The following is a 26,920-nucleotide window of genomic DNA, read 5'->3' as shown; positions in this document are numbered from 1 at the left end:
ATGACTTGATTCGCTGTTTATTCATTTGGGAGCCATGTACATGGAGTTTCGCGATCGCACTTGAACCTAAGCTGGAATGTATGCATGGCTTCGGCGATTGCTACATGTTGCACGCTACACGGCTATGTTTCTTTGTGGGGATGCTTATTTGGTTCGCGGGGTGGTTTGGTGATGCTGATGAGATACTGACGGCGGCTTTGTATATGAACAGACTTTTGTCTTCTTTACCATTTACTCTATGTTCTCCAACTCTCCCTTCTCCGTCTGCACTATCTCCCCCCTCTGCTCATTCCATCGCCACACCGGTCCACATCCAACATTATAATGATAGTAATTATTCGTGCCCGCCGGTATAACGGCCCGCCGAAAGGTAATGTTAATCCGCCCGCGCACTGCATCCCCTGCTCGCCCTTTGCGTTTCGGGATGCTGTGTTGCCAATGCGATTGTGTCGGGCCTCGCATGACAACCATGTCGCCGGAGCACAGCGGTATTTTGAGCTGTTGTGCTTGCGGTAGGACGGGAGTGGAATTTGCATGTCCACTCTGGAGATGTAGTGGCGTGGTCGTGCTTGTGTGACGGCCACTCAAACTCAATGGCAGCGTTGCAATCCCACCACAATCACCACCACCCATCCTCGTCCCTGCCTGCGACCCCTCCGACTCCGGTTTATGCTTCATAATAAACTCACGCTCGCCGCCCAAACTCAACGAGGCAATATTCGGCGCGCCCCCAAGAAACCGCTCGTCGTCGGAGTGGAACGCGATGCTGTCATTGCCGCTGGCGTAGTAGTTCACTAGGCAGAAATTGTATTTGGCGCCTGTTACGGCTTCAACGCGGGATTGGAGGTGACTGAGGCAGGTTGGGATCGGGCGGGGTGGGTATTGGTACTTGGTGCTGCGGACGGGGGCGTGCGATTGTGCGTCGACGAGGACTGGGCTGTTTGCATCTTGTGCCGCGTCGGGGAAGGTTGCCTCGGAGTATGGGGATGTGTTTTGGTCTTGGTCTTGGTCTTGGTCTTGGTCTTGGGCTTGGTCATGGTCTTGGTCGGCGCCTTTCACGCTACAGGCAGGAATGAATCGTGCCGTCTCGTCGACCCCGAAGACAGTCGTGTACCGTGGCGTGTTGATTTGTGTCTCGACTCCACCGCGCTTGATGTTGTACTGCACGCGGTAGAAGGGCAATTCGCGGCGCAGGAACTTGAAGAGCTCGTTGGCGGTTGCTCGCGCTATGTATGGCTGGAAGTAGAGCAGGTCCAGGTCTGGCTGGTTGGTGATGCGGCGCGGCTGTTTCGCTGGTGTGCCATGTGTGAGGCTGACGGAAATATGAGACGGAAGCTGTGGAATTGCAATTGGGTAGCTGGTGTGTGTGTCTGGGAGCCCTGTGTCCTCGGTTGGCGGTGTTGTGGCCGGGTCTGGCTTGGCTCGTTTCGCGGTGGTGCTAGGGGTTGGTTTGAAGAAGGCGTCTAGCGTGCGTTTTGCCATTGCATGGGGCCCGGAGGGGTGGGCTAGTGAAGAGCCTGGGACCTGGTTTGACAGACGCGTTCTGGGTTTGCTGGGGGTGTGGTCTCCAGATGTACGGAGTAGACGCGAGAAAAATAAAGCTTGCCGGGTGATGTCATGCCGAGTGGACCTGCGTGGCGATCCGATCTATGACTTCCCGATTCGGCTGGACCTTGGCATTTGTCTGCCTCTAGGCTTCAGCAGTAGTTAGTGGTTGTTCAAGCTACTATGCTCGATGCTATCTTCAACATGCCGCGACTGCCCTTTTCTTCATTGTGGGCCATGCATATAAGTGGTATAGTTTGGTGATATCTATTTGTTGTCCTGGTCGGTGCTGATCGCTTAGTGGTTGGCTGCACGTTCAGCCTTGACGGGTAAGAACCCGAGGGCCGGCTTTCATGCATCTCTAGATGCGTTTTATTGGGTGTTATACACCGTTTGCTTTTTCCGAGCGCCCTTCTCCAGAAATCGTTGGTTGGATGCATGGCTGTGATACACATTTCGGAACGGAGTGTTTCAAAAAGAATTCTCGATCAACGCCTTCCAAGCCTCCTCCTCAGCCGCAGAGAATCCCACCCCAGTTATTGTCTGAGGAACAGTGAACACACAGTATGGACTAACAAGGTAGACATTTCCTGGAAAATTGGACTTGGACTTCACAACCACCAGCAACTGGGATGCATGGATTCTCTCTAGCCAAACCACTCAGGCCGAATATCAGTGTCGGACCAAGTCTTGAAAAAAAGGCTATAATTACGGCCAGCAAAGTCTGGCTGTAGTCTTCAGCCTGACATTTGCCTGAACAGAGGGTTACATTGCCTTCTCGGCCCACCGGACAGGAGCCGGAAGGCTCCACAAATCCTCGTAATTCGGACTTTTTGTGTATCCCCCTTAGCTAGATCGAATATTTTCTCTTTTAATTTGCTAACTAAATTGCCTCTGAGGCTAGCATTATAGCTAGCAAAGGCTGGGTGAACGGCAAATACTTATTTTTATCAAGCGCGTATTATGTCCGGAGCCGCATTATCACGGGCGAAAAATCCGTGGACGAGTCTTTGTACCGCCAAACTATTGGTAACTTGCGCATAAATAGAGTCTCCGAGAATGCGATTGAACAGCCCAAGCTGCGTGCTGTGCAGAAATATTAGAGTTGGCACCGGTGTATGGTCAGTTAGCCGGTGTAATATAAGTTGCCGTTTTACCCAAATCTCCTAGTGTTAGGCTAACGTGGGCGTATAATCTCCACAAAATGCCAAGAGCATATCCTCCACTACCCACCACGAAACCTTGCATTTTAATTCGTTCCTCGGCGATCCAGCAGACAGCGAGCGTGATCATGTGTGTGGCCCAGCAAGAAAGTGCAAACCTGTAATTAAACACCAGCCCAATACGTGGGGTCCACGAAAACGGACAGGGAAACGAAGGTAGCTTTGTACGTGGCGGTGGGACTTAACGAGAATTTTATCTGCTCCTGATTCGTACATCATATAGGATATACCGATAGTCCGGTTAGCACTGGTTCCACACCGGGACTTGATTCGCCCCTTCGATAGTTCAATCCCAACCTGGAATTTAAGCTTCACACATATTCTTGCTACCGTTGTTGGAGAAAGGAATCTTAACTATAACTTAATTGTCGCCTGTCTGGTTTAGTAAATCCGATTAGTGCCTTTCCCTCTAAGCCCTATGGTAGATGTGGAATGTGAAGTAATATGGTTACAGTGTTTCAAAATCGAAATATTCTTCTTGTGATGAGAGTGCGGCGGAAAAAAGATTCTATCGAGCCGTTCGGTGGATGACAGGTACCTCAAACCACGATTTCGAATATGTCGGAGTCAACATTCTCTGCAATAGTGATACCCATTCCGGAGGTGACTCCGAGTAAAGCTCTCAATCGATATCTTCCGGGGTTTTGAACATAGATGCCATCGAAGTCGGCAAGCCAGTGCAGGGCGCAATCACTTTGGGTAAGAGTTGAGGTCAAATTTCCCCTTAGCAGATTCGTCGCCGAGTCGTTCTCCGCGCGTCTTAATGATAGATGGACAGCCGTAGTGGGGAGCTCACACGATTGCAACACCTGGTGCGAGCTTGGATATGCGACAACTGTTTTGACGTTGAATTTCTGCCCAGAGTGAAGAGTCGGAGGAGGGCTATCTTGGAAAAAGAAAGCGCTCTGGCGAGAATTGTGTCCAAGGTCTTTGTTGACAGACTGCCGTATTTCTGACGAGCCAATCAAACTCATTATGCGGATTTATGCCCCTTGGTTCGAATGGAGGGCGTGCGGTGAGCGCCGGTCGGACAGCCGGTCCGAACTATCTTCCAATTGAGCTTTTCAAATTCCGAGGAAACCTCATAGCGATCCTATCCAGTCCTTGAGAAAGAATAACTCGAGAATTTCGACGTTGATCCGTGTATTTTGTGGCCTGTTAGTGGGACTTGGCTTGTTAGCCTTTTCGTGAAGTGACCAGCGCCATGGTGCTTCGCTACCGGTCCATCGGCTGTGGAATGGGGCAATTTTCCTATCGGGTCGTGCCCTTTCCAATTTGGGCACTGGTATTTGTGACATCGATCACGGCTGGGAAATTGGTTGATTGTGGACTTGAAATAGAACCGTAAGAGCTAAAAAATACCGTTATTGACGCGCTCCGAGTCGGCTAATTTTCAATCGGACAACAATCAAAATACCCTGTTCATGTACATTACCCAACATAAACAGACGATCCCTATTTCCGTTTCATGCAAGTATCGTCGCCATCATGCCCTCCACAACGCACACTGCAAAAAGTCCTGCCTACTGCTGGACAAATTGAGTCGCATGGCTCTTATACAGCGTGCTCGAATCTAAAAGGTCCCCAGTGGATGACTGGTAAAAGTCGACCTGCAGATTCTGCTCATCCACAAAGCTGATCTTAGCATAGCTATAATCATCCGCATACGCAAATTCGGTATAATCCGGCTTGGTGCCCACAGAGCTCAACCCCTCAATGTTGCCAGGTCCGCCGGCAACAATATACATCGGCGCCTTGGGATCCTTCATACCGTTCGCGTCAGCTGTTCCGTTGTACACCGGTGCAAAGCGCTGCGAGTTGTGCACATGGCCGAACACGCCGAGGTCGACGCCGTACTGGTAGAAGATGTCCTCGAACGCCGCCTGGCAAGAGTCGCACCCGTTGCCCGAACCCGTGCTGTACCACGGTCGGTGGCCGGCCACGATGACCCAGGGCGTGATGGTGCGGTCTACACTGGCAAGATCTGCCTTCAGGAAATCGGTCTGCTGGTTCGGCTTGCCGAAGGGCCCGCTGTCCAGGTTGGCGGAGCCGTCCGTACCATCTGGCGCGTCGGGGAAATCGGTTTCTGTGTTGATCATGACAATGTGAGCCATGCCGTACTCGAAGGAGTACCAGAATGGTGGGTTGGCGTAGCTGCGCGCCTTGGCGGCGAGGGCTTGCGCAGTCGTGTTGGATGAGGATGACGCGAATGGAGAGGGCATGGTCTTCTCGAAGCGGTGCATGAAGTCCGTGAAGTTCTTTTGGCCCTCGGGGCACAATTCGTTCAGATAAGGGATTTCCGAGCAGTCGGCCTCGTGGTTGCCTGGGCTGGCCATGTAGAGCTTGCGGCCGGCGATCGGCGCCAATTGGTCGTAGAACTGCTCTAGAATCGCTTGGTATGCCTCCTTGCCCTGCAGGATGTTGGAGAATTTGAGGTACCAGTCATCGGCGTAGGCGAAGTCGCCTGGGTGGATGACGATCTCGTAGTCGTCGACTGTCCGTGCGAGAGCGCCGATCGTGGTATGGTTCAGCTCCGGCTCGACTACGGGGATGGTGTCCTTCTTTTTGGAGGAGGTGGTGAAGCCGTCTTTGCCGTACACGCCCAGATCAATGACCACATCCATGCTGAAAGCAGTCTTGTCGCCGGGTGCGCGGGGGCTGAGGAAATGCTCCACGCTGGAGTTGCCAGACACGATTTTGTAGTAGTATGTCGTGGCGGGGGTGAGGCCGGTCAATACCACGGCATTGGACCAGGTTCGTGAGGTAGCGTAAGTGCTGGAGGTAGTTGAGCAGGAGCGTGAGCTCAGGCCATCAGCCGAGGTACCGTAGAGGACGCAGCTCTGGTTGAGTTGCTCGTAGGTGTTCCAACCCACGGAGACCGCTATTGCTAGGTTTTAGCTCTATCAATTTAAAATAGGGTGATATGTGTTGCATATCAAACGTAGGTCATACCATTTAGACCATAGACAGCTAGACGCTGCTGGAAGGGGGTTGTCAGGTCACTGGGAATGGTGGGATAGTTTACGCCAGCGAAAGCAGAGACCGCTAGCAAGGGCAAGGCCTTGACGAAGGATGTCGACCCGACCATGGTGGGCAAGTATCTGGTAGACGACTGAGATAGTCAAAAGTATACCTGTCTTTTGGAAGTCGCATCTTGAGAGTTATGTCGATTGAAGGGCTGTATAGGTTAATAGTGGGCGTGCGGTGACCAGGCCATCGTGACCACTGAGATCACTAGGACCGTTGCCAGATGCAGATCGGCGAAGCCAATCATTCAGAATAGGAAACCCACGTTCGCAAGGGCTACTTGATTCATGCCGATCGACGCTGTGGCGCGCAGGTATGCAAGCAAGCACAGCTCGATCGAGTAGGGATACCCCAACGGGCAAGAGAATCAGCTACGGCAAGACATAATTCCTAGAAATCCCCCGAGGTCCACCTTCGATCAGCAACAAGTGTACACTAAGTACGCACTAACTGTCCCCTAACGATACGCCAAGCTCGCTTCGCGATAAGCTTCCGGGAGTCGGAGGTTGCGTATTCGCCGGCTGATGGCACGTTTCCACCACGTTCCTCGCCCGTTCCTGGCACGTGGACGGTACGACAATTGTGAATCGTTGCCTGGCTTGAGCTTCGACCTTACATCTTCATTCCACTTGGTTGAACCGGAACTAGCTATGCTTCTGAATATTCCGGGGACTGTCTGAATAATTCCCTGCTTCTGATTGTTCCACTCTCCTGGAAGCAATTTAGAACGCGTGTCGACGGCCGGCGCCGTACTGGCGCCTTCAGGGCAGCCCGCATTAGCGTGACGAAGCTAGTGCCAACGGCCCCTTTTGCTCTCCGCTGCCAGCACGGAGTTCCCGCAGACACACATCCGGAAAGTGCGGCCCAGGTCTACGAAGCAGTGCAGATCACCTCCACTGTGAACTAGCTGCCCAAGTGGATGTTCACTTATTCACGCCGTCGGTCTCCGCGATCCGCACCACGTATTTCACTCCAGACGCCTTACCCGCCTCCAGGTCTTGTAATGCCCCCGCGAGTCCATTCAATCCGCCCGGGCGCACCTCATGCGGATGTCCTGAGAACCATCCCTGGGCTAAGCCGCGCCCGATGAATGTTGCAAAGGCAGCGCCAAACTCCCGCTCTCCGATCAAGTTGTTTGCTGTTGGGCCAGCGTGAACGGAGGTGACTTTGGTTCGATCGACCAAGTGCGAATCCAGTGGACTCGAACGAGGGGGTCTCAGCAGATCAGCAGACCGGAAATCAAACCGCAAGGCACGTCAACCGGCAGATTCGCGTAGATTAAAGTACTCGCGTACCGTGGGCGATCCTACGCAATAGTAGCCAGTTCCAGCGACAGTCCACGTGTCTAAGCTGGCGGCTCGCGGCGGACGTCGACCATAGCTCACTGGGGTCGTTTACATGGGCCTGAATCAAGCCGATGTGGAATCGGAAGCCGCTACTCTTCACATGACGATTTACATAGACTAAAAAGGTCCGAGGACAATCTTACTTAGTAAGATTGTCGCGGTAGCGGCTTATATAACAGGCTTTTGGGGACGACACACTGCAGGAAGCACCGTTGAATCCTATAGGGAAAAGTAAAAGAAAATAGTCATACTAGAATAATATAATGACTATCTAATACCTAGAGTGTAGATTATAAAGGCAAGGTAAAAAGGTATATTCCAGCCAGCATCAGAAGTAGGCGTTAACCTCGTACAAATCCACGGAGTCAGGGTAGACTTTGCCAGGCCGTAAGTAAAAGTTTAATAATATGCGAGAAGGCAAGCCAGGGGAATACGGGCATTCTATTTGCCCGATTTATTTACACGGTGTAGATAGGCTCGAGGTGGAAGGTGGAGAAAGTAGTGCCTCGGGAGTCTCTGGAACTTCTTGCTGCATACTTGTAGGGCCTAATACGATAGCAGGCCCTAGTACGATAAGGGGGTCGTTGTGTGACGCATGACAGAACGATGGACGGAGATCACCTGATGGACGCGGAGTGATGGAAACACCCGACCGAGCTAACCTAATGGGGCCTGTTTGCATAAGCTCTCTACAAGATAGTTGCCAGAGCCTCCGTAGTTTCTTCCTTCTTCACCTTCGTTGTTTCGTGAATGCACCTGGTTACTTTCCAGTTGGCTCTTTCCATGATCGTAACATACAACGAAGGTCCTTTTTCACCCTTTCCTGTCATCTTTGAGTTATACAGATATAGACAGCACGCTGTCACCGTCTCACTTAGAGCGACGCCCTACCCTAAACCGAAACCGACGAATCCTGAACGATTCTAACCGAACCGAACCGAACCTTCCCCTACTAAGATAAGCCGACATTATAGTACGATCCCGTTTAACGATCCGACGCCGTCAGAGCACTGCGGCTAATAAGCCTTACGACTAGACCCTAGAGAACCTAGCCGGAGAGTACGAAACAAATAGCGATAATAATAAAATCGCTAGCGCCGAACCTACCGGATAGTAGGGACTAGATAAACCGATCTTTTTCCCCTCTAAGAGGGATCTTGACCTTAATTTTATTAAGAATTATACGCCTAAATAACTCCTTAACCTCCTCCGCCGAGAGTACCGCGAAATTCGAACTCTTACTAACTAGCGGGATACTATAAATACTAAATATAGGGAGATATAACGGGATCTTAAGACTATTACCCTAAGGGCTAGTTAGCTCGCTATAAAGGTTATCGACCTATAGGAGCGTAGGTAAGACCGTCTATCGACCTACGAGTCCCTAATAGCTATATCTCGCCGTACCGCGAAACTCCCCGACCCCCCTCTCTTTAGCGATAGTAAGACCGTACGCTTCGACTAGTAAGTAAACTAGATTCGATATAAGCTACGTAGTAACGCTAACTACTACTTAACTCCGTCCGACCGAATCTACTATATTTCGAGCCGTACCGAGGGTAAGGCCTTACTCTATATTAGTCCCCGAATAAGAGATAGAGCGTCTAACCTATACGGCGACGTAGAGGATATAATTAAGTATCTCGAGAGTATCTTCTTAAATCTAAACCGAGCTACAGAGGCACTCTATAAATATATCTACCTAACTATAAAGCCTAAGGATAATTTTAGCGACTTCCTTACTAATTTCTCTCGCTTAGCTAAAAAGGCTTAGTAGCCTAAGTAAAACTAACTCTACGATCTTTATAGTAAGCTACTACTAATACTCTAGACCTAGACGATATACCTACTCGATAATCTAGACGTTAGCTTTAAGAGGTTTATTACTATCTACTAGCGTATAGCCCTAAATCTAAGCTTATTTTATAAGTAGAAAGAATCTCGTTATACCTAAGCGGCCGTAACCGTCTCTAGATTAGCCTTAGGCTTAGCTACGACTACCGCTTTACGTAGACGCCCTATATTATCCCCTTTTATTAAGCGTAAGGGTACTACTCCGGCTTATAAACTAATAACCGTAGAGGAACGAGCGATCTACCTAAAGGAAGGTCGATGCTTTAAATATTACGAATAAGGATATACCTTATACGATTACCCGAAGAAGCCGATAACCGTCGCTTCGATCGATACTACTAAAAAACTCGCCGATTACGAAGCCCCTACTACTACTAATACCCCTAAATCGGGAAATACCTAAGCCTAGGGAAAGTCTCCTTCCTAGGTAGTATAACTTTATCACTTTTCGCGCTGAATCTATAGAAGTTATTAGGAAGAGGAAATAATTTATCTTTTAATATCTAAATAGCCTATAATAGATATTTATTCTCGATTTCTGCGCTTAGTAATACTAGAGTAGATAGATTTATATATATCGATACCCGATTAGCCCTATAGGCCGCGAAGGCCTTTAGGTAACTAGTAATACGGCTAGAAAAGGAGGTACCGACCCGAGGGTTTAATAACTACCTTAGAAAGCCGATTACTTATACTATTAAACTAATACTAATAATTAATAGCTATATATAACGCCGCTTACTAATATTAGTCGCTAATCTTAGTAAGTACGACCTAATCCTTAGACGCGAGTAGTTTATAGAGTATAAGGTCCTTCCCGACTGCGTAAAGCGCTGATTAATCTAGCCGGAAGAACAGAGCCTATAGGATAAAGTAGCTAGTTAGCTATCTACTATCCTCCCCCGGACGATCTTATAACGGCCTAATCCTAATCACTAACGAGATACCGATCGATACGACTAGCTTTTTAAAAAGATCGATCGCCTACTATAATATAAGCCGATAAAGACTACGGCCGAAGACTATAAGAGTATACTAGCTAAAATAGAGCGTATACTAAAGGAGGTATAACCCCGTTCTTCTTTAGAAAGATAATGACTAACTCCTTAGATCTATACCCCCCTATTAGAAGCTATTATAATAATTAGTGCTATAGGATTCTACCGATATATATAAAGGGGTAGTAGCGAAGTCTTTCTAACCTTACTCGAGGAGATTAACCGGATCCTAGAGAATAAATAATACGAGCGTTAATTAGAAGAACGTAAGATAAAGTATATTATTCCTAAAGAATATTATAAGTATACCGATATATTTTTATAGTAAGACTCCGATATACTACTACTATACCGAGAGTTTACCGACTATCGAATCGTCCTCGAGGAAGGCCTAACCCCTAGATACTGCCCGCTCTATAAATAATTAGAAAAAGAGCTTTAGGCGGCTAAGACCTATATTATAAAGAACCTTATATAAGAGTTTATCGAAGAAAGTAAGGCCCCCTATACTTCCCTAATCTTAATAGTCCGGAAGCCCGGCGGAGGACTCTAGTTTTACGTCGATTACCGTAAGCTTAACTCGATTACGAAGAAAGATTATTATCTAATTCTACTAATTAATAAGATCTTCTAACGGCTAGATAAGGCTAGATACTTTATAAAGTTAGATATCCGGTAAGGATTTTATAGAATTTATATAGATCCTAACTTAGAAGACCTTACTACCTTCTATATATAATATAGGTCCTATAAGTATAAAGTAATACCCTTTAGAATAACGAATAGACCCGCTACGTTCTAGTAGTTTATTAATATAACTCTTAGTAGATACCTCGACGACTTTACTACCGCCTTTATCAATAATATCCTAATCTATAGCGAAACGATAGAGGAATATATCGAATATATCAAGAAGGTACTTTAAAAGTTTCGAGAAGCCGGACTATAGGTAAGCCTAAGTAAATACGAGTTTTATACGCAGATAACCCGGTTCCTTAGCTTTATTATCGGTACTAATAGTATTAAGATTAATCCGGAAAAGATTACAGTAATCGTCGACTAGCAGTAGCCTACTATAGTTCGCGGGGTACGATCTTTCCTAGGATTCTATAGGTTCTATCGACGATTCGTAAAGAACTATAGTCGGATTATAAAACTACTAAATCGCCTTACCGAGGATAAAACGCTATTCGAGTAAAGCGTATAGTATAAATAAGCCTTCTAAGAACTTAAGAAGATAATAATAATAGCTCCGGTATTAGCTTACTACGATATATCGGCCCCTATAAAGATTAAGACCGACATATTAGATAGGTATATCGGAGGAGTCCTCTTATAGCTCTAGCCTAATAGCTATTAGTACCCTATCTATTTCTATTCGTTAAAACTAACTACTACGGAGTAGCGATAGGATATATATAACTATAAAATATTTATAATTATTAAGGCCCTTAATCTTTAGAGAGCGGAGCTAGAGGGACTATAACGGGATAACCGATTTAGTATCTTCTCTAACTATTAGTCGCTTTAATATTTTATAACTATAAAGAAGCTAAACGCCCGTTAGGCGCGTTAGGGAGAATTCCTGTCGAGATTTCACTTCCTAATACGCTACTTTATAGGAAAGCGAAATATTATCGCTAATATCCTCTTACGAAAAGACCCTAGTACTTATAATAGGCAGAACTAAATCCTCCTCCTGTACGAGTACCTCGAATAAGGTATATATCCCGATAATAATAACCCTTAACCCCCTCTAGCTAGAATCGCTCCGGTAACGATAATAAACCCCGACGACGGATCCTAGACTATCTCCGATATAACTAGGGTAGTCGTACGTATTCTCTATACTAATCAGACTTATCCCTCCCTCGACGTAAACCGAAACTAGGTAAGAATAAGGGAGGATAGATATTAGGAGATAAGAGATAGTCTTTTACTCTACGAAGGAAGACTAGTAGTACTAGATAACGGAGACCTTAGGGTGTATCTACTTAATAAGGTCTATCGTTAACTATATACTACGTATCCTAGTAAGACTAAAATAAAGGCCCTTCTCTTAAGTTGCTACTAGTAGCCTAACTAGGTAACCGACGTCGAACGATACGTAGATAATTATCGAATTTATAAGTAGATAAAGATATAGAGAGACCGACCCCTAGGGTTATTATAACTACTCCCTACCCCCGATCGGCTATAGTAGTATATTATAATAGATTTCCGGATATTCCCTAAGGATAAGCATAGCTACGACGTAGTATTCGTAGTATACTATCGCTTTAGTAAACGCTAGGCCTCTATCCCCTATTATAAGACGACTACAGCCGTAGAAATAGCTCGATTATTTATTATATATCTCTTCCGATAGGTAGGTATACCTAACTTAATTATATCGGACCGTAGAGGATAGTTTATATCGGCGTTCTAGACTAAGTTCTGCCGAATTCTTTATATTAAGCGTAAGCTATCTACCGCTTATTACCCGTAGACCGACGGCCAGACCGAGATAGCTAACTAATAGATAGCCTAACGACTAAGGATAATAGTTAATAAGCACTAAGATAACTAGTCCGAATAGCTACCGATAATTAACTTCGCTACGTCTGCGCTACGCTAAGACTCGACGAAAAGGTCCCCCTTCTTTATAGAAAGAGGATACGAGCCTAGAATATTATTCGATTAGGACCTACCTACCGACGCTTCTCTTTCGCCGTAATTAACTAGTAATATATAAAACTTTATAGAACAAATCGAACGAATCTAGAAAGAGACTACTAAAGTAATCGACTACGTATAAGGGCTCTAACGTATATAGGCGAATAAACACCGCCGCGAGGTAGATTTCGACGTAGGAGATATAGTCTATATTACTATACGCTATTAGGGACTAGACCGCCTAAGCTAGAAGCTATCGGACTAAGCCAGCGGGCCGTATAAGATCATCGCTAAAGAAGGCTATATATTTAGGCTCGAGCTACCCCTATCTATTAAGGTATACCTAGTCTTTACGCTAAATAAGCTACGCCGTATATCGAAGACCGATCCCTTACTAGGTTAGATCGAAGATCCTCTACCGCTAGTCCTAGTCAATAATCAGCAAGAATAGGAAGTCGAAGAGGTCCTACGGTTACGCCTACACTACCGAAAGCTACAGTATAAGGTTAAGTAGCTAGGCTACGATAAAGACGACGCTTAGTATTACGCAGCCGACTTTAAAAATACGCCGCTGAAACTGATAGATTTCTACCGACGATACCCTAACTCCCCCGGACCCCTAAAGAACCTATAGATCTGGCTAGCTGCAGCAGAAGTCGACGAATTCGTTAGTAACTATATCGACGATAATATCCCAGAGTCTCGGGGCGAGCCTCTTTAAAAAGGAGGGCTATATAACGCATGACAGAACGATGGACGGAGATCACCTGATGGACGCGGAGTAATAGAAACACCCGACCGAGCTAACCTAATAGGGCCTATTTGCATGAGCTCTCTACAAGATAGTTACCAGAGCCTCCGTAGTTTCTTCCTTCTTCACCTTCGTTGTTTCGTGAATGCACCTGGTTACTTTCCAGTTGGCTCTTTCCATGATCGTAACACGTTGGGGGTACCTAGTAGGAAGGATCGGTATTCAACTTCCCCTAATGCCGTACCGGGTTGCTAGCTGTGCCATCGATGGCAATACACAGCTAAAGAGAAGAGCTTCTGGAATGTGAATCCACACCTAGGCTCGGGGCACATAACCTTAAAACCATCTTGATGGTATAGATAGTGCCCGTCGGTATTAAGATTGTGCTCCTAGCGAACGTGGTCCCGAGCATTTCGTTCTTTAGAGATACTGCTAAAGCAGATACGGCATTCAAATAATGCCCGCGTTATCTTACCCGCATCCGTTAGCTAGGTAGTAAAAAGGTTAAGGCCTAACTTCTTTCCTAGGTTATTCCGGTATATAGAGGGGTGACCATCGAAGGTACGCGAAGAGCTAGTCTCTAGCCTACACCCTAAGTATCGCCAAACCCGAATAAATGTACTCTCGAATATATATAATGCACAGCGTATAGGCTTCCCCTTAGGATCATGGTCAATGTTCCGTAATATAGGAGTAACTAGTCCTAGAGTGACTAGTCCTGGCCTATGTATCGATGTATAGCTATAGAACTCTTTATCTATAAGAAACTGCCTAGGGTATATAAGGCATTCCCGGACCTAGATCCTTCTTGCTCGTACTCTGTAGCGCTCATAATGATCGAGTTCTGGGCGATCGGGAGTATTAGCCCTATTTCGTCTACGTAGGCCGAGACCTAGCTTTAGGCCAGAGAGTATAACCCGTATATCGTTTGCTATCTTAAGTGTGGCTATAAAATACTATATATCCTCGTCGAGGGTCGTAGGCCGGTTGTAGAAGTGCTTAATAATACTGTAGACGTTGATTTGAGTGAATTCGCTTGAGGTATTATCGAAGAATCGGAAGCGCTAATCCACCGTATTAAGCTATTCGAATACCTTATAAAAATATTGAAGATCTGTAAGAAATCCGGTCTTAGTAGAGATAACGAGTTCTATAACTGGCCGAATATTCGGATTCGGACTCTCGGGTTGTAGCGTCTCTAGAAAGTCTATGAATGTAATTCTATGTTATACACTTAGCCGTACTCGAGCGCTTTGTGTACCGTATATGTAAGTATAGGATCTATAAAAATCGCCGAAGTTTGCCGTCTAATACTGATGTATGTACGTAACATATTTCTTTAAACGATCTAATGAAGATTTGGACCCCGAAGATATTCGTGTAAAGAATATTAGGCCGTTGAGCTTTGCTAGAGAGGTTTCTTGTGTGCCAGCGTGTTCAAGCTCCATATTGGTTTATAGACTAGTCTTTAGTTAGAAAACTTTGACTAGTATGTTAAAGAGATATACTTACTAGGGGTCAACGAGTAGAGTCGGGGCTGTGATTTCAAGTGCACTTGAAATCGAAGGGAAGTGAACGAGGCCTGTGATTTCAAGTGCAGTCACAGGAAAAGGGTCAATAGAGAGAGAGGGGAGTTGACGAAGGAAGAAGAAATTTTCGTGGATGGAAAAATGGAAAGCCTTTATCCTCGACAAACGCCGCCCGGCCATGTGACTGGACTAACTAGATAGGGCCCGTTTGCATGAGAGCTCTCAATAAAAAGGAAGGCACGAGGAAGTCACATGCCTTGCCTGTGACAGGCACGAGGAAGTCACGGGCAAGTAGACCTCGCAATGGCAGCGACTCGGTGGTTGGGTTCCAGGGCAGTGGCAGTTTCAATCGCTGGTGTAGTCCCACCGCCGCGGTGAATGCAGCAAGGGGAATGGTCGCCGCCTCTGATCGACCGTTAGATAAGCCAGGATAGACCACATCGCTACGCCCAGAACGGGCTATACTCACCCTCGAGGCTTATATTTTCTGGTACATGGAAGGTTGTGTGCGCCCAGGCGATCGCATACTCGGCATAGCTCCCATGAGGGGTCAAGATCTGATGGAAACCGGCCACCCTGTCTCCTTTCCTAAATCCGAGTACACCTTCACCCACGGCCTCAATATAACCTGCTGGATCATCACCCTGGTTCAATACGACATCTGGGTACCAGTGGGGCAACTTCCAGTCCTTGGGGTTGGTGCCAGACACCACCACGCGGATCAGCAGCTGGCCCGGCTGCGGGGCGGGAATCTCGGTATCCCGCACAGTGACAGTGAGGGCATTGTCGACGAATCTTTCCTTCATAGTGGATATTTGGTGCCAATGCTCAATATCGGTTCGTTTCAGGGCAGAATAGTGCTTCCCACCTTTTGCTCGGGCCTTTTTATAGGCATTCCCGATCAATGGCTGATTTGTAAAGATCGCCATTTGCACCTGCTCGCGATTACTAATGATGACGGAGTTAGACAGAACTTGGCTCAGTAGAATTCCCGCTGTGCAGCGTGCACAAATCAAATCATACGAAAATTAACATCTATTCCCAGGTCTGTCTTCGCCAATTAGCAAGTTACTGGCAGATTGCCAATCTCCTTCGACGTCCTGTCAAACGACCGACTGCTCATCAGAACACGATATGGGTTTTTGGGATTTGAAGAAGACCTGAACGGCCCACCTGTGACGACTTGGAAGATGCCAGTGCGATGGTGATTGCTTATGTGACGGTCTTGTTCGATTGCGAGGTATTGGAATTGCTGGAGCTGATTGACACATCTACACTGATGGATTTTTTCCTCTTATACCTCCACTTCCGAGCTTTCTCTGTTCACATTATCATTGTCCAAATATCGATAAATCCGCGGTGGGATGGTGAAAAATACGAGGGTCACCAGGTGTGCGCCGAAGATGGAAAACATACACAGAAATAGTCTACTGATGCTTCTGCAGTCAACACGGTTGCCAGTATCGGGTTTCGGAGAAATCGGATTATTTCTGGAGTCCTTTCGTTTGAGTGTGCATTATTTAACTACCATGGAGAACTGAATCATGTTCTCATAGAGGGCCTCGATTAAAAGGTTAAAGGCCCTTGTAGGTGATCGTAGTTGTGCTGACTCTTTTGAAACCCGTTAACCCCATAATTCAGGCTTGTTTTCATGCTTGGAGAAGTCCGTCCCTTCCTCTCACGCAAAACAAGTCATTTTTCACTCTCATCCCCCATTTCAAGGCACCAGTACGAGCACACTTTTCAACGTCTTGAACTTCTCCTCATTCCAAACTTTGTCCACATCAGACATGGGCTTCGAAACGATATCAAATGGCATGCGTGGCAAAGTAGCCATCAAATGCACTGCGAACGCCAGTGTCTCCTTCATCTCGGTACCGGTCAGCCGCCAGCTTGCCAGTGCCGGGTCCACGATGTTAATGCTCTTCTTGATCACCAGCTCCCTCGGCATAACAAACGGATCAGGGCCACGGGGTCCCCACGCCGGAATGTAGTCGATAATTCCCATGATACTGCAGTTGACGGCACCTAAGAGCTGAAGCCCTGTATCCCCACCGATAAAATCGATAACAATATCGATACCCTGGAAGTTGGGGATCTTCATGGGGGATGTCAATGGGACCCGCATGGTCAACTCTGGGATAGCCTCAAGGCCAGCTTTGTCGTCTGAGATGCCGATGATGGCCGAGGCCGCAAGCCAACGGGCGATCTGTGCCGATGCACGTCCCGCGCATGTTGTTGCGCCCAGAATCACAACTTTGCGGCGGCTGCAGTCCTTGAGCATCGCCCAGCTGGTGAGCCAGCTGCCCGAGAGGCCGGCCACTTTGACAGGGTCGGTTCCTGGGGGAAGTTTCATGAGGAGGTTTCGCTTGATGTTTACTCGCTCCGCAAAGAGGCGAGGTCCTCTGGGAAGGACATAGTACAGGTCACCGGTGGATTCGTCGAGTACGACCCCGTCGATGCTCGGATCAACTGGAAGCTTCTCGTGGCGGGTAACAGGGTGTTTGGCATCTGCTCTGTTCCTGACCTGCTGTGAGACTCCCACGGCGAGAACTTTAAGCTGGAGCTTGTCGGACCCGGGGCCCGGGATGGGTTCAGCATAACCGTTGATGCAGACGGGGGAGATCCCCAAGTTCGAACCTTGGCCACCTTCATTGAGCAGACTAGAGGCAGGTTCGAAGGCATGCGAATCAGCTATGAGCGATGCTCAAAAGATAGACGAGGATGATCGTCGGGCAGAACGTGGGAGGTCTGTGTCAACCGCCGACGCTCTGAGAGCAACTAACCTGCCTTTGTGGTTGCTCTTATGCCGAAGTGAGAGTTGATTTGCTTTTAGAGAAATCCATGTTTTTCCAACACTTCGCCTCTGCTCGTTTTGCTGGTAATCTTCCATACGCTATCGTGGCTAAATTATCTCGTTATTCCTAGAAAGTCCACTAGGTAGAAATGTTTAGCCCAGAATCCTCACTACCTTATGGAGTTGAAATTGGAGAATAATTCAACCCACACTCTATATCGGCCATTCATTTCACGTGGCGGTGGGTTGTTACTTTGAATGTGCATGACTAGCCTACGGTGGTGGAATTGGGGCTAAACTTCCTCGGCTGTCCACTTCAATTCCTGGGCCCCTCATTTCGATAACTCGGTCTGCTCTCTTTGCAGTTAAGGCAGGCTGTTTATTTTAACGGGTTTAACATCCTCTGGAAGACACTTCTCGTGCACCGCTATGGCTCCCAGTCTCGAGTTTGCCTTCACTCTCGAAGTCGACCTCCCCCCCGCATTGGATTTCGGCAACACCCACTGTGGCCACAGACGGTTTATCCCCATCACCGGCGGGACCGCTCAAGGCCCAAAGCTCAAAGCAACTATTCTTCCAGGGGGCGGCGACTGGAACGCTCTCCGAGAAGACGGCATGGGTCATGTGTTTGCGAAATATACCATCCAGGCCGACGACGGTGCATTAATTAGCGTCACAAATGGTGGATCCGAAATACAAGAAGCCCGATCTGAGTCAAGATAGCTCGGCTAAATCCAAGCAAGAGACTGAATGGTATGCTCGGACGAACCCGCGGTTTGAAGTGGAAGATGGTCCCTATTCCTGGCTCAATCGCACACTGCTTGTTGGGGATCTTCATCGCCCCAGTCGACCAAACCATTGTTACGATTGACGTTTATTCCGTTCAATGAGGATGGTTGTGCATTTATAACTGGATGAAGTGATCAAATGAAGTGAATTTTATTTAACTTGGCAAGAAAAAGCACGAATGGTTCATCTCTATACCCCAACCTTGTCATTCAGCCACGGTATATATTAGCGACCAAAACCACTGAGCAACTCTTTTCGTAAACCAGTTTTACGTGAATCGATGATCCCCCAGAACTGTAGAGTGGTAAACCTACATAGATAATAGTGATGAATTGTAAGCTTCTTGTTTTTAGTTTTCTAGATTCATCATCGGCGTACAAAAATACATGACGTCAAGACCGGGCCCCTTCGTCGTCTCGGCTCCACTCAAACCAGCAGCAAGACTCAAAAAAGACACAAGACGGCTCATCGACTGATATTTTGCTTGCATGAACAAGAGAGATATCCAGTCCACTCAAGCTCCTCTCCCCAGCCTCATAAGCTGCCCGTGCGCGAGAAGTTCTCGCTCTCAGGCGATGAGATTACGACCCTGCAGTCACGGGTGCTGCACTACGGCCCTCAATGAACTCCAGCGGACCACTGTTCGTCGCCCAGGAGGCCTTGTGTATCTATGAAATCAGCACCATCTACAATTCCTGTCCAAGGTACCTCTTTTACGCCCTTCTGGTCGCCAGTTGCGTTACTCGCTGGACAGGATGGCTGGCCGACGTGTTCCTGGGAGCTGCCGCCACATATGCAGGCACGGCCGCGATCGAGGCATTTATTCTCGTTGCCAGTCCGCAGAAGAGGCAAGATCCAGCGCCTGTCACTATTCCATTGGTTCCAGACAATACAACGTTATGGAACGACTTTCCCCAACTGGTCACGCAGACAACCCAAGTCATGGTCCAACCTGCTTCGCTTGAGCTGGATGGTGACGCTGTCCTTGCCATCGTCGTTACTGGATACCTTGTCTTTCTGCCCCTCCAGTGCTGGTCTCGTGTTTTGACACATGAAAGAGCTCGGAATATTCTGTTTTACCTTTGGAACATTGTGATGCTGGCGGGTTCCATCTGTGCCTTGATCTATGCGGCAAGCAAGTCCAAGACTCCGACGCAGTATATGTTTTGCTATCCCGATCTTCCTCCGTTTGATCAATCATACAGCGATGGATGGCAATCATCATGGAGGACCTCTACGTGGAACAATAGTGTTTGGGAAACCTTCTCTAACATGACGCGATGGGGCCAACTTGGAGACATTTGTTTCAACCCGTGCTACAACTCGAGCCAAATACTCCGGCAGTCAACGTCACTGCAATCATGGGTTGCGTCAAAAGACTCCGAGCTTGCCGACCCTCATCATTTCTGGAACAAAGTGGTCTATTCGAGGCGGTACATCTACAGTCTCATCATCCTTTGTCTCATCTTGAATTTCGTCCACCTGATATTCAAATTTCTGCCTTACCGGTCGCGCATTCCTTCCGCCCAAATCGTCGTGATCTGGAGGGAAAGGAAAGAAATCTGGAAGAATTTCAAAGGGGAACTCACAAGCGCTCGAGCCCGAGCCACAGAGAAGGACACACGGTATAGAGAAGCGAAGTCCGCCACAGGGGCAACAGCCTCACAGTGGAGTCGTGCTCGGCCTTTTTTCAGCACCATATTCATCAAGGCATTTTTGCGCGTTTTGGCGGACTTTGCAATTCTGTTTGGTCTAGTTTTCAGCATGATTATCAGTCCCTTCACGATTATTGCCTTTGTCACTTGGGCGGAGTGGACCATATACAACGATGGCCCGTCACAAGAGAATCCTCAACAGGTTGGACAGTGGGCTTACTTGGTATCGATCGGACTGCTTCTTATCTCTGCCACAATCCTGACGCTTAAATACCGCATTGCTACTACATCCGAGCTGGATGGAGAGATCCAGAAGTTGAGAAAGGATCTAGCCAGGCTGGAAGAAAGGAGAGAAGCTCGATCACGATCAAGGCCAGCGTCCTTGGCGGCGCCTGAAAATATCGGAGACAGCTCATGATGCAAAGCCAGAAATGCTCAGCTCAACCTCTCGTCAATTTTCACGTTCACGCGAGTACCGTACAGTCATACGCCCCCCTGTCAGCCTAAGCCTTGTTGTATTGGAGGATTATTCGAACTGCCCTGGCAGGGGACCCCATCTTGCCGTGTGGTGGCTGAGAAGGCTGAATCTGCGATCGATCATTTGAGCACGGAAACACTTTCCTTATCGCTCAATTCATGATATTCTACGACGGGCACACGATCCTGACATTTACTCTTGCCGTGCAAGCTTCGCGAGAGCTGCGTGATATAGTTAAGTTTAGTGTTTCTCATGAGCCTTCTCGAAGTCGTCGTCGCATTATGATGAATGTGTTCGCGTTTTCATTGGCTCTATAGCTACCAACCTGGGGCACAGGGCGGAACACGCCCGCGCGATTGCCCCGCTATAAGCCCCCATAATCTGGCCAGAAATTGAGCTCGTCGCCCCTTGGCCTATCTCCAGCCAACTCAGTTCTGTAGCAAAATCCTTTGGCAGCCATGGCATTCGTGCGGGGTGAGCTGGCAGCTGCAACGTTGATTGGCGCGATCGGCAACTCCTGCATTGATTGCGAAAACCGGATGCAGGATTGCTATCATAGCGCATCCTATTTGCTGGAGGTTATTTGCCTTGGTCTTGAGCCCTGTCCTTGGTCCTCGCTTAGAGATAGTGTTTGCATCATGGTCAAGCTCATGTTACATTTGACGATAAACTGCCTCGGTGGTGTTGTTCACCCCTCAAAGTCCGTCCTGCAAGAGTCAATCGTTTAACATGGATGGAATCCGGGGTAATATCATCTAGACTCGGTTTTTCCGTATTGATTCATTCTTTAATATGCAAGATATCGAGACGAAACCTACCCCGGAGTTTGTTGAAGTTGTATCTCGCACCGATACTACTAACAGTCCCCAGACAAGCCATGTCCCCTTGTGGCAATCGATAAAAAAATGGCCAAGAGTGGTCGCTTATAACCTGGCTTTGAGCTCTGCTATCCTGTTGTATGGATATGATTTGGTCATCGTGGGGACTGTCTCAGCGATGCCAGCATTCCAGTAAGCCCCGTTCTTTGTTGCGGAAATTCCTCGTCTGACAGCGAAAAGGCATCGCTTCGGAGTGCAATTCGGTGCTAAGTATATTATTCCATCAATGTGGCTGTCTCTGTGGAACGCAGCTAGTCCGATCGGCATGATGTTCGGGGCTATCTGTGGCGGAGTTTTCCAAGACCGCGGAGGGCGTCGCCTCTCGCTGGCAACCGGAAGTTTCCTATCGGCCATCGCAGTCGCCATGTGTTATGTTGCGGATCTACCAGACGATATGGACTCGCGAAGAGGGTTCTTCTTGGGTGGGAAGCTGTTCCAGGGCATTTGTATTGGAATCCTGCTTTGTGTCGTACAAACTTACATGTCCGAGGTATTGCCGGTGCGCCTGAGAGGACCAATTATCGCCTTCCTGCCGATCTTCACTCTGCTTGGGCAATTGATCGGGTCCATCGTGGTTTATACATCCCTCAGGTATAAGGGCGCCACGAGCTATCGGATTTGCTTCGCGTCCCAGTGGCCCTTCTCGGCCGTCCCGTTTGTATTGGCGGGATTACTCCCTGAATGCCCGACTTGGTTAGTAAGGAGAGGAAAACTGGACGAGGCGCTGAAGGCACAGCGGCGGCTCGACACTGCGAGTACTGACTCGGCGGCGATTGTTGACGAGATTCATACTTCGATCCTGCTTGAGCAGGAGGAGAGAAAGACGCACACTTACCTGGACTGTTTCAAGGGGATCCACAGGAGGAGAACCATAATTGTCGTTTTTGCTAGTACACTTCCCCAGCTATTCGGCTTACAGCTATTGGCAAATGCATCGTATTTTATGCAAATTGTGGGAATGGGGTCTTCAAACAGTCTCATCTTTCTTATCCTGGGAATCGGACTTGGTTTGATCGCAAACATTGTCAGCTTGTGGGTGCTGAATGGCTTTGGCAGACGGTTCCTCTGCATCGCGACTCTTGGTGTCGCCATGGTTTTATGGCTTGCAATGGGCATTGCGGGATGTTTCACGGGTATAGTTACCATTTGGTGAGTTTGGGATAGTTTGTCGTGTTCTCGACAGTTCTGACTTTGCACCAGGTATACTGCGGTAACGATGATGATCATCACCATGGTTTGTGGCATGGGAATTTGGCCCGCCTCACATGTCGTAGCAGCCGAAACTTCGTCACTACAACTTCGGGCGAAGTCACAAGGCATTGGCTGGTTTATGAGCGGAATCTCAACTGGCGTCTTCTCTATTATTCTGCCATACATCTACAATGCGGACGAAGGGAACCTCAGAGCAAAGACAGGGTTCGTAATGGCAGGATTTGCTGCAGCCGGCATTGTAGGGACTTGGTTTGCCGTCCCTGAAATGAAGGGACGGTCACCTATGGAGATTGATCGCATGTTTGCTCTAAAACTTCCAACGCGGGCTTTCAAGCGGTGGAGGGCCGATGCGGTTCTTTAGAGGGATGTGAAAGCATTGAATCGGGAAGGAAAAGAGGAAACTACGAAACGTCTTGTGTGCTTTACTTTCAAATGAAGTCAGCCTAGGTGTAGGAGCATCTGCCTCGGGGGACACAATAAAGGACAAATAGCATCATCGTATTTGACTTGCGATTCCAACTGCCTCTCAATCATCGGTGCCTGTGACAACCCTCTCTGGCCATTCTCCGCTGCTTCGCAAATCATCTGCATCGACCCAGTTCCCGTGAAGGCCCTGCCGAAGACGAAGAGGGAGTAGAATAACTGCCTGTGGCCTTTCAAAAGACTTGGTGTCTAGCAGATGAAGTTCACTGTTCATCGTGTCATAGTTGTTCACCAAAACCAGGATATAACCATCCGCTTCCTCTGTTGACCCCTTTCGTGGGATGAAAACCGGCTCCTGGACCATATGGGTTGTACCGGGACAATATACATCTGAATTTCCCGTCATGATATCGTAATGTGTGAGGGAGTTATACAACGGATATCCCCCGCCCAGCTTGGGTGCGATTTTGGGAAAGTCGGTCCCAAGTTCGGGAATCATCGAGTTGAAAAAGCAGTGTCGGTACTTCCGAGTCGCAAAACGGTCGTCAATACGATAGAATTCAGAGTTGCCGGAGTGTAGAACCTCTGGGTAATCTAGTTCTAGATTATTCGAGCGGGGGTTGATTATGAATCGAGTGAGCTGGGAATGAATGGAGCTGGGTGCGGGCGCATTTCCTTGAGAGTCCGGCCACCAGAAAAATACATTTTTCTCGCTCAAGCCTACGTCGAACACAACTTGACCTTCATCATCCTCGTATGCGTTCGCGGTATGACCTGGGAAGGAATTCTTATACTGGAACCACTAGAGTTTACACTCGTTAGTCTTGTTTGTTTCTTTACTGTCCTTTGAAAAATGACCAATTTCGAGAGATCTCTATTACCTTGACGTCCGAAGGTATCGCTCCTCTGCGAGGGAGAAGGCCAACGTAGAATGGTGTGTCCGCGCTCCACTGCCAGTGCTCTCCCCCTTGTTTGAGTCGGTCGATGTCGCAAAGTTGCGGAATCAAGGGGAATAGAACCTTGAATAGAACGTCACTAAATCATTGTTCAACATTCGCTGAGCTTGGAGATGCAGTACTTACCCAGTTGTCTGTGACAGCAAAGTCATGGATCATGGCTACCACAGGTGCGACAAGCCAAAGGGTCTGGCTGAATTCACCGGCCGGCGTGACATTATAATAACAAATGTCAGGGGTCCCATCACCCTTTGCCTCATACCCGAAACAGATCATCTCTCCGGTCTTTGGGTCAAATTTAGGATGGGCAGTGAAGGTCAGACTGGATAAGAGACCTCCAAAAGTATGTAGCCCTTTGGTTTCCAGGGTAGTTGGGTCAAGTGCATAGGGAGGAGAATCCTCTTTGAGAGCAAGAAGTTGGCCGTTGAAGAAAACAACGTTGGTGTTTGCCGTGCTACGCACTTTGAACTCAACTGCATCCGTAAACTTGTTGCGATACTTTCCTAGTTGTTTTCTTACATAATGAACGAAAGCCCTTAGGTAGAATCGACTCACCCATTAAAGCACGTTGGGCACTTCGCTCTCGAACAAATTTCTCGGTTCGTACGTAGCGCTACTGAAAAGACACCCGACCATCCTTGATTTTGAACGCACTGATATTCCCATCGCCGTTAAACCACTATATCCATGTCAGTATAACCCCAGCAAGAAAGATGGATGTCTACTGGAACTGCAAACCGGGTCGTCTTGAATGTATGGCGGCAGCTGGGGGTCGGGCATGACTCGATAAAATGTTCCATCGATGTTCTTCGGAATCTCACCGAGTACTTCAAGATGTTCGACATTGCCTTCTACACGGCACGGCTTCATAAATCCGGAAAATTGTGGGCGGTCGGGAAAGCGAGATGCTGCTGTTGTCTCCATGTTGGGGAGGAAGGGAATATACTCGCCGCTCAACGGCCTGCGCAAACTTAGTGCAGCTTTGGTTGGGTTAGGATTCAGCACCCTCTGCTACCTCTTATATGTCAGCAGACTGTCTGTTCTAGACCTCGGCAAGGACCGCAAGGGATGCCGGAGACCGGACCATACTGTGTAGGGCTTAGTTCACTTTTAGGACCGCACCACTGTAGTCTGGTGTAGTCTCGTGGTCCAAGAGATATAATAAACATAGAAAACCATATAATATATATACTTTATGTACAGTCTATTAGTATTTTTAGTATTTTACTTCTATTCTTATTATATTGATTCTGAGGTTTGGATTAACGATAACAACAATGAAGAGGATACAGTCCCAGAGCTCCTGAGTGAGCATATCCTCACGAAGCGTGTGGCTTCCTGCTCAATAAATGGGTGTACTGGTCTATGTGAACAAGTGGCCCAGTGGGCCTAAATATACTTTATTCAAGAATAAATCCACCCAAATGTACTCTTTCGCTTGATCATTTAAGTCTGTTCATTGGGACTTCTGCATGAGTGATTAAATCTAGTCTCCCCAACTTTGGTCCTTCTTCTCTTCCACCAGTAAATACATTCAGATAATTTGAAATCAGTCATATCTTATCCATTCTCGGAAGTATCGTCTCATTTACCGCGCGCAAAGACCGATATCTCCGAGTACTGGGAAATGACCTCTTGAATTGAACTCGACGGTGCTTGGGAAAGCCCAAATCCCAAAAAGGCAACGACGGTTCGGTGAACAATTTCAAATGCCTTGAGCCCATCCAAAGTTCCAACCATCGTTTGGATGGCCGGGACCTCCTGAACAGGCAAACCTAGAAGGTTCAACAGGAACGGAAAGTCGGAGAAGGTATAATGTTGAGTCTTAGCTAGTTCCAATTCTAATCTCCACCCGCGCAGATTTGACCAGAACTCTGCCCATGTCGGGTCTGTCGTCTGGGTTTTGTTCTCATGTCCAAACAGGAGGAATGGACCCCGAAGCCCGTGTTGAACAACTGGTCCAAACATTGACCCGTCCAGGTTCGCCCCGGCAACAATCCGGCGGTCCAAATCCATGGCTTCGGCGATGGCTGCACCCCCGACCGAGTGACCGTACACCGCGACTCGCCGGGTATTCAGACTAGCAGCCCGGGTTCCAGGCAGCAGAGCTGCTACGCCGGCCTTTGTGCTCAGTTGATCCAGCACGAACGACACATCTGCTGCCCGGGTCGCGACGTCCAGTGGAACCTGCGCGTCACTGATGTTTGCGGCAGTCACAACGCTTCCGTCCGGAAATTCTAGGAACTCGGTATCATAGGGATGATCAATAGACACCACGATGTATCCGGCGCTGGCCACAGCCTGTGCAATGGCATTGTAGAACAGTCGGGTCGTCCCGAGAGCAGGCGAGAAGATCACGACGGGAAACTGGAGTTGATGCCCCTTTGGCGGCTCTGGGCATGCCTGGAAAGAGATGGATTGAAGTGAACCGTTGGGAAGTCCGTATGCGCCGTAGAGGTCGGAGTAGTATTCGGCTGTTGCGGGGGGCAGATAGTCTATCTTCTCGAGATCGACTTTGCAGTGGGTGGGAGCGAATACCGAAGTCATCACTGCACGCGGTCCGTGCTTGGGATCAAAGGGATCGGCTCTGGCTTTGTCGGTCATTTTCGCCGTGTGGTAAAACACATCGTATTCTCCGGGTGGGCTGGGGATCACCGCTGCAGAGACAGACATAGCCACAATGGGCAGCAGACGAAGACTGAAAAGCATCATCAACTAGTCGAAGAAGTGGGCCAAGATGAAAGTAGGGTAAGAATAAGATCTTTGAAATCTTGCTTAAGTAGATGATGGGATTCTAACCACAA

At 48.0% G+C, this 26,920-nt stretch overlaps 9 protein-coding genes across 9 annotated transcripts; 3 read left to right on the top strand and 6 right to left on the bottom strand.

The window, feature by feature from the left end:
• Positions 1–231: 231 nt before the first annotated feature.
• N7482_009128 (alpha-ketoglutarate-dependent dioxygenase AlkB family protein) lies at positions 232–1,482 on the bottom strand (the record flags this gene model as incomplete). Its single annotated transcript, XM_056691252.1, has 1 exon — positions 232–1,482. The coding sequence occupies one exon, from the start codon at positions 1,480–1,482 to the stop codon at positions 232–234; it is 1,251 nt and encodes a 416-aa protein (XP_056538958.1).
• A 2,809-nt stretch (positions 1,483–4,291) lies between these two features.
• N7482_009127 (purple acid phosphatase family protein) lies at positions 4,292–5,856 on the bottom strand (the record flags this gene model as incomplete). Its single annotated transcript, XM_056691251.1, has 2 exons — positions 4,292–5,649; positions 5,721–5,856. 2 exons carry the CDS (start codon positions 5,854–5,856, stop codon positions 4,292–4,294), a joined length of 1,494 nt encoding a protein of 497 aa, XP_056538957.1.
• An 8,951-nt stretch (positions 5,857–14,807) lies between these two features.
• N7482_009126 (uncharacterized protein) lies at positions 14,808–15,734 on the bottom strand (the record flags this gene model as incomplete). The annotated part of the gene is made up of 4 exons (XM_056691250.1): positions 14,808–14,860; positions 14,912–14,981; positions 15,296–15,333; positions 15,398–15,734. The coding sequence occupies 4 exons, from the start codon at positions 15,732–15,734 to the stop codon at positions 14,808–14,810; spliced, it is 498 nt and encodes a 165-aa protein (XP_056538956.1).
• A 911-nt stretch (positions 15,735–16,645) lies between these two features.
• Positions 16,646–17,583, bottom strand: N7482_009125 (uncharacterized protein; the record flags this gene model as incomplete). Its single annotated transcript, XM_056691249.1, has 2 exons — positions 16,646–17,494; positions 17,569–17,583. The coding sequence occupies 2 exons, from the start codon at positions 17,581–17,583 to the stop codon at positions 16,646–16,648; spliced, it is 864 nt and encodes a 287-aa protein (XP_056538955.1).
• Positions 17,584–18,154: 571 nt separating this feature from the next.
• On the top strand, positions 18,155–18,448 carry N7482_009124 (DUF3237 domain-containing protein; the record flags this gene model as incomplete). Its single annotated transcript, XM_056691248.1, has 1 exon — positions 18,155–18,448. The coding sequence occupies one exon, from the start codon at positions 18,155–18,157 to the stop codon at positions 18,446–18,448; it is 294 nt and encodes a 97-aa protein (XP_056538954.1).
• Positions 18,449–19,135: 687 nt separating this feature from the next.
• On the top strand, positions 19,136–20,587 carry N7482_009123 (uncharacterized protein; the record flags this gene model as incomplete). The annotated part of the gene is made up of 1 exon (XM_056691247.1): positions 19,136–20,587. One exon carries the CDS (start codon positions 19,136–19,138, stop codon positions 20,585–20,587), a length of 1,452 nt encoding a protein of 483 aa, XP_056538953.1.
• A 1,056-nt stretch (positions 20,588–21,643) lies between these two features.
• N7482_009122 (Major facilitator superfamily domain general substrate transporter) lies at positions 21,644–23,098 on the top strand (the record flags this gene model as incomplete). Its single annotated transcript, XM_056691246.1, has 3 exons — positions 21,644–21,657; positions 21,706–22,674; positions 22,726–23,098. The coding sequence occupies 3 exons, from the start codon at positions 21,644–21,646 to the stop codon at positions 23,096–23,098; spliced, it is 1,356 nt and encodes a 451-aa protein (XP_056538952.1).
• Positions 23,099–23,263: 165 nt separating this feature from the next.
• N7482_009121 (carotenoid oxygenase family protein) lies at positions 23,264–25,040 on the bottom strand (the record flags this gene model as incomplete). The annotated part of the gene is made up of 5 exons (XM_056691245.1): positions 23,264–23,962; positions 24,042–24,179; positions 24,243–24,619; positions 24,750–24,795; positions 24,855–25,040. The coding sequence occupies 5 exons, from the start codon at positions 25,038–25,040 to the stop codon at positions 23,264–23,266; spliced, it is 1,446 nt and encodes a 481-aa protein (XP_056538951.1).
• Positions 25,041–25,700: 660 nt separating this feature from the next.
• N7482_009120 (PAF acetylhydrolase family protein) lies at positions 25,701–26,828 on the bottom strand (the record flags this gene model as incomplete). The annotated part of the gene is made up of 1 exon (XM_056691244.1): positions 25,701–26,828. One exon carries the CDS (start codon positions 26,826–26,828, stop codon positions 25,701–25,703), a length of 1,128 nt encoding a protein of 375 aa, XP_056538950.1.
• Positions 26,829–26,920: the final 92 nt, after the last annotated feature.

Source organism: Penicillium canariense (genome assembly GCF_028826845.1).
Source record: "Penicillium canariense strain IBT 26290 chromosome Unknown utg000007l_segment0_segment0, whole genome shotgun sequence".
Classification (NCBI taxonomy): domain Eukaryota; kingdom Fungi; phylum Ascomycota; class Eurotiomycetes; order Eurotiales; family Aspergillaceae; genus Penicillium; species Penicillium canariense.
Note: the sequence above shows the minus strand (reverse complement) of the source record. Positions and strands in the feature narration are given on the sequence as shown.